Source organism: Leucoraja erinacea, chromosome 2 (assembly GCF_028641065.1).
Source record: "Leucoraja erinacea ecotype New England chromosome 2, Leri_hhj_1, whole genome shotgun sequence".
NCBI classification, from domain to species: Eukaryota; Metazoa; Chordata; class Chondrichthyes; order Rajiformes; family Rajidae; genus Leucoraja; species Leucoraja erinaceus.
Window position 1 is genome coordinate 131,948,278 of NC_073378.1, and position 6,826 is coordinate 131,955,103.

Below are 6,826 nucleotides of genomic sequence, written 5' to 3' on the forward strand. Positions count from 1 at the left end.
ACATCCCAGCTCAGGCCCAGCACATCCCAACACTGTCCCAGCACAGGCCCAGCACAGGACCAGCACGTCCAGCACATCCCAGCACAGGACCAGCACATCCCAACACAGGACCACACATCCCAGCACAGGCCCAGTACATCCCAGCACAGGACCACACATCCCAGCACAGGCCCAGCACATCCCAGCACATCCCAGCACAGGTCCAGCACATCCCAGAAGAACCCAGCATAGGTACAGATTCCAGCACATCCCTCAGCAGATCAAGAGGGCTTGCACACAAAAACAGGGATGTAATGTTGAGGCTCTATAAGGCGCTGGTCAGGCTGCATTTGGAATATTGTGAGCAATTTTGGGCACCATAACTGAGGAAGGATGTGCCGGCTCTGGAGAGGGTCCGGAGGAGGTTTACAGGAATGATCCCAGGAATGAGTAGAAACGTCACCCACTCCTTCTCTCCAGAGATATTGCCCATCCAGCACTTTGTATCTGCCTTCTCTACCTATGGTATGTCTGTGTCTGACCCCTTTCTTTCAATACAGAGCTTTTATTCAATTCAACACAGATACAGAGTAGTGACATGTTCATAGACAGCCAACTCTGATGTGACCATCGACTGCCCGCCAATGCAACACTCTCCACCCCAGGTCCCCGATGTAAAGGGGGAGGACTCCCCTATAGAGAGACTTCCACTGGGGACCAACTGTGTCTGATCCTGGGAGTGTGTGTGACGGGACAGGGTAGAGGGAGCTTCACTGTGTCTAACCGGGCCAATGGACAAATTCTGACTTGACACTTAGTGTTTCAGGTCTTGGTTTGAAGTGTGTGTGTGTGTAAGGATGGACTTTACTGTAACTTGTGTTGAAAACTCTTCCACACAGAGATCTGAAGTGTGAAAACATTCTGCTGGACGACAAGGGACACATTAAGCTGACAGGTGAGAGGGTTTCAACCAAAGATCCTATAGCGAGCACGATAGATCACTCGATGAAAAAGACGTAGTACGGTCATGGGCAGATCATGGGTAATTTTCTGCCCCACTTCCATAACCGGCTTCCGTCACCGCACCAAAGATCCCGTAGTGGAGCGAAGATACTAGTGCGGAGACGGAAGCCGGTTACGGAAACATCCTCGTAAAAATAAAAGTTCTTTGGGAAAAATCTTCTCATTTTCAGAATTATAATTTATTAACACAAACTGTTCCCCCGCAACATTGATTACACTGCGGGTCAGGTCGGGTTACTGAAATGGATGAAAAAAAGGCCCACGTTCCGCTCCATTGCATACTACACGTCAGCCCATTGCATTTAGCAGGAGTGGTCTATCTTGCTCCGCTATAGGATCTTTGGTTTCAACAGAGGTGGTTCTACTGACTGGGAGAACGTCTGCTGGCGGAACTCAGTGCGTCAGGCAGCATCTATGGAGGGAACGGGCAGGCAACGTTTTGTGTAAACTACCTGGGCGAAACATGAGGTGCTGCTCCTCCAATTTGCGGTGGTCCTCACTCTGGCACCTGGAAAAACTAAACCACAGTGGTTGAAGTAAGGGGGAGAAAGCTGGAAAAGAAATAGTAGTAACTAGCAGGGCAAATTGGGTGAGAAATCGGTACTTGGGGAACTAGGAGAGGGCACCAGTAAATGGGGGATTAGAAGCAGGAGATGCAGTCATGGCGATGCTGGAGCGCCCTGCGCGACAGAGGGCACCAGTAAATGTGTGGAGAGGGCAAGTAGGGGAGAGAGGGGAGGGCACCAGTAAATGGGGTGGAGGGACACCATGAAATGAGGGGGGGGCCCAGTAAATGGGGGAATTTAGGGTGAGGGCACTTCCTGAAGTCGTAAATGGGGATTAGGGGAGGACCAGTTAATGGGGGATCTGCACCAGTAAATGGGGGATTAGGGGAGGGCACCAGTAAATCACTTGCCAGAATTTGTCGTGCCCCCACCACTCTTCTGCCCGCCCACCACAAGCAGCCCGAGGAAACATCCCCACCTTCTCCACAGATGCTGCCCGATCCACCGAGTTACTCCAGCACTGCCCCTTTTATAAGAAAATCTATGCATGTTGTTCAGGCGAAGCTGCTGCCTCTGCACCCTGAGACCCAGGTCCCATGCTGACATTGGGTGCTAATTGTGTGGAGTTTGCATGTTCTACCCTGTGACCACGTGGCTTTCCACCGGGGGCTCCAGTTTTCTCCCGCGTGGGTTTGAAGTTTAATCGGCCCTCTGTAAAATGATCTCCGCTGTGCAGGGAGTAGATGGGAAAGTGGGATAACATAGAACTAGTGTGAGAGGGTGACTGATGTGGACCTGGTGGGTCTAAGGTCCTGGTTTCCACTCTGTATCTTGCTTTTAGTTTAGTTTAGTTTAGTTTATTGTCAGTGAAAAGCTTTTGTTGCGTGCTAACCAGTCAGTGGAAAGACATGCATGATTACAATGGAGCCATCCATAGTGCACAGATATATGATAAAGGGATTAACATGAATAACGTTAATCCCTTCCAAAGATCAATGATAGTCCAAGCATCTCCAATGAGGTAGATAGTATTTCAGCACTGCTCTCTGGTTGTGGTGGGATGATTCAGTTGCCTGATAACAGCTGGGAAGAAACTGTCCCTGAATCTGGTGGTGTTTGTTTTTCCACACTTCTGTATCTTTTGCCTGATGGGAGAGGGTAGAAGAGGGAGTGGCCGGGGTGTGAATGGTCCTCGATTATGCTGCTGACCTTGCCGAGGCAGCGTGAGGTGTAGGTGGAGGCGATGGAAGGGAGGTTGGTTTGTGTGATGGTCAAGGTACCGAGTGTTGAGTTTCCAGGTCTGTTGAGCTGCAGCCAGTAAGGATTTCACCGTCCCACTCGACAGCAGTGGAGTTGCTGCCTCACAGCGCCGGGGACCCGTGTTCGCTCCCGACCGCGGGGTGCTGTCTGTACAGAGTTTGTACGTTCTCCCCGTGACCTGCGTGGGTTTTTTCCAAGATCGTTGGTGTCCTCTGACACTCCAAAGACGTGCAGGTTTGTAGGTCAATTGGCTTGGTCTAAATGCAAGTCGTCCCTAGTGCATGTCGGGTAGTGTTCATGTGCGGGGATCGCAGGTCGGCGTGGAAGGGCCTGTTTCCGCGCTGTATCTCTGAACTGAAACGAAAGACAATTGAACACTGTTGACTCTTGACTAGACTTTGGGCTGGCCAGCAGAAGCAACAAGGACAGTCTGATGAGCACCTTCTGCGGCTCCATGCCCTACACCGCCCCCGAGATCCTGCAGGGGCACAGGTACCGAGGGGACCACGCTGACGTCTGGAGCATGTAAGTGTGCCCCCCCGCCCTCACTGGCCCTCACCTTCCGCACTCCCCCCACCCCGTGCTTCCTCCCCACGTCACAACCGCATCCACTCAACTCCCAAATACAATACAATACAATACACTACCGTTTATTCTCATTTCAACCTCACATGACGTTCAAACGAAATTTGGTTTCCGCAGTCTTACAACAAGAAAAGAACCAAGACACACAATTAACACAATTTGCACAAATATCCATCACAGTGAATCTCCTCTTCACTGTGATGGAAGGCAAAGTCTTGTCTCTCCCCTGCTCTCCATTCTTCTCCCAATGTCAATATAGTCCAGACAAATTCTTATAAAGCTGCATTGTGGCTTCCTGACATAATCCCTGCCGTGGCCGATGAAGGCAAGCGTATCATACGCCTTCTTTACCCCTCTCTCCACGTGTGCGGTCTCTTTCAGGGAGTTATGGACTCGGACACCAAGATCCCTCTGTACACACTGTTGTGTCTTGTACAGTGTTGCCACTAAACTTGTACAGTGTTGCCACTTTCAGGGAGTTATGGACTCCAGTGAGGGTCTTAAATTGTATATTTTCCCCTCGCATTCAACCTCCCAAGGTGCGACACCTCGCACCTGCCCGACCTGCTGAGTTCCTCCTGCCCTTGCGGCATGCGTCGGAAGGAACTGCAGATGCTGGTTTAAACCAAAGACAAGACACAAAATGCAGGAGTAACTCAGCGGGACAGGCAGCATCTCTGGAGGGAAGGAATGGGTGACGTTTCGGGTCGAGACCCTTCTTCAGACATTGTGGGGGTTGATGTGACCAGCTCCACTGGCGGTCAGTGCTAAGTCGAAGAGCCTGTTGCCAGCCTGTATGAATTCATGGGTGAGGAGAGCACAGGAGAATGGTCTTCCCAGCGAGTCAATGGGTTGAATGGCCTTCCTTGCAATCCGGGGTGAGCTCTTCTCCCCCCCCCCCCCCCCCCCCCCTCGCCCCCTCTTAAGGCCATGGACCTGTTACCCGCCAGCCTCATGGCTCTGAGTTGTGCTCATTACTTCATCTGTGGATTGATCTCTTCCATACAGGGGCATCATTCTCTACGCCATGGTGGCCGGCAAACTCCCCTTCAACGAGTTGCAGCCATGCAAACTGCTGGAGGCTATCAAAGGTGGCATGTTCTTCCATGACCGCCTCTCACTGGGTAAGTCTAATTGAGTATAGACGTTGGGAGGCCATGTTGCAGATGTATTGGGTATAGAAGTTGGGAGGCCATGTTGCTGTTGTATTGGGTATAGACGTTGGGAGGTGATGTTGCTATTGTATTGGGTATAGACGTTGGGAGGCCATGTTGCAGATGTATTGGGTATAGACGTTGGGAGGTCACGTTGCAGATGTATTGGGTATAGACGTTGGGAGGTCATGTTGCAGATGTATTGGGTATAGACGTTGGGAGGTCACGTTGCAGATGTATTGGGTATAGACGTTGGGAGGCAATGTTGCAGATGTATTGGGTATAGAAGTTGGGAGGTCATGTTGCAGATGTATTGGGTATAGAAGTTGGGAGGTCACGTTGCTGTTGTATTGGGTATAGACATTGGGAGGTCATGTTGCAGATGTATTGGGTATAGACGTTGGGAGGCCATGTTGCAGATGTATTGGGTATAGACGTTGGGAGGCCATGTTGCAGATGTATTGGGTAAGACGTTGGGAGGTCACGTTGCAGTTGTATAAGACGTTGGCGGGGCTTCAGAGTATTATGTTCAGTACTGGGAAACCATGTTATAGAAAAGATGTTGTCAAGCTGGAAACGGTACAGAGAAGATTTACGAGGATGTTGCCAGGACTAGCGGGCCTGAGCTATAGGGAGAGGTTGAGTAGGCTGGGACTCTATTCCATAGAGTGCAGGAGGATGAGGGATGATCTTATAGAGTTGTATAAAATCATGAGAGGAATTGATCGGGTAGTCGCACAGAGTCTCTTGCCCAGAGTAGTTGAATCGAGGACCAGAGGACATAGGTTCAAGATGAAGGGGAAAAGATTTAATAGGAATCTGAGGGGTAAGTTTTTCACACAAAGGGTGGTGGGTGAATGGAAGAAGCTGCCAGAGGAGGTAGTTGAGGCTGGGACTATCCCATCATTTAAGAAACTGTTAGACTGGTACATGGATAGGACATGTGTGGAGGGATATGGACCAAGCGCAGGTGAGTGGGACTAGTGTAGCTGGGACATTGTTGCCCTGTGTGTGCCAGCTGGGGCAAAGGGCCTGTTTCCACACTATCATCATCAGCGGTCACTCGAGATGAGTATGACTGTCCTCTTCTCTCCATATGGTCGTCTACCTGTGGGTCTGCAGATGTCTGTAGAGGCTGATCCACAATCCACACACCTTGGTGCAACGTGTGCAATGGAGACTGGCGGTGGTTGCTAGTCGTCGAGTCCCCTTCTCTCTCTCTCCTTACGGTGCTGTCGCTTTGTCTCTGCCACACGGCGTAGTTCCATTTCGTGACGTGCAGTTCCTTCCTGCACGGATTTCCTCCAGGAGCGCCAGTCCAGTGCAATGTGCTCCCAGTTGCTCGATGTGATGCGGAATTTCTTCAGACTGTTCTTGATGTTGTCCGTGAAGCGTTACTTTGGCCCGCCGGGGGCTCGCCGACCTTCCTTCAGTCTTTAGGTCCATCCTGCCCTCCCTCCCCTCCAGCAGAGTGGAAGATCACGATGGTGCAGCGGGTAGAGCTGCTGCCTTACAGCACCAGAGACTCCCTAGAAACGTCACCTATTGAGTCTGAAGGAGGGCCCTGACCCAAAACTTCATCAATTCCTTTTCTCCAGAGATGCAGCCTGACCCGCGGAGTCACTCCAGCTTTTTATGTCTATCTACAGTATTTATCGAATATAGCTCTGCCTTCAACACCATGATCCCATTTTAATAGCCCTGTCCCACAGTATGAGTTCATTCCAAGAAGCTCTCCCGAGTTTCCCCTGATTCGAACTCGGAGATTTACGGTAATGGCCACTCGTTGGTACTCGGGGCTCTCGTGGACATTTTTCAACATGTTGAAAAATCTTCACGAGTCTTACCTGCTGTTAGCGAGTCTTCCCAAGTACCTGCCGTTAGCGTTACGAGCCGCTAAGAGACGTCCCCGAGCTCCGACGTATCCGCTACGTACATTCTCCGTGCTTACCACGAGTTTGATTTTTTTTAAACTCGGGAGAGCTCTTGGAATGAACTCGTACCGTGGGACAGGGCTATAACTCTTCTCCAAACTCCGAGATCTAGGAATCAGCTTCCCCCTAAACCTAAACACAAGGAACTTAGAATGTTTGTTTCATTATTGCCACATGTACCGTGGTACAGTGAAAAGCTTTGTTATTCGATTAGATCGCATAAACTATACATAAATGCACAAACTCTTGTACAATATTATCCAACGTATGTACAATAGGTAGAGCAATGGGGAAGATACAGAGTGCAGAATATAGTTCTCAGCGTTGCAGCGCACCAGTTCCAGAGGCAATGTCCAATGTCCGCAATAGGGTAGAGGTGAATCGG

At 50.4% G+C, this 6,826-nt stretch overlaps 1 protein-coding gene across 1 annotated transcript in view; it reads left to right on the forward strand.

Moving 5' to 3' along the window:
• Window positions 1-225: 225 nt before the first annotated feature.
• The window catches only part of LOC129715552 (testis-specific serine/threonine-protein kinase 5-like), a 12,471-nt gene continuing 5,870 nt past the window's right edge, over window positions 226-6,826 (forward strand). Inside the window, exons 1-3 of the mRNA XM_055665428.1 lie at window positions 226-934; window positions 3,164-3,293; window positions 4,362-4,477. Coding sequence (XP_055521403.1) covers window positions 3,202-3,293; window positions 4,362-4,477 — 208 coding nt within the window. The 5' untranslated portion in view covers window positions 226-934; window positions 3,164-3,201. The remainder of the gene's footprint in view (window positions 935-3,163; window positions 3,294-4,361; window positions 4,478-6,826) is intronic.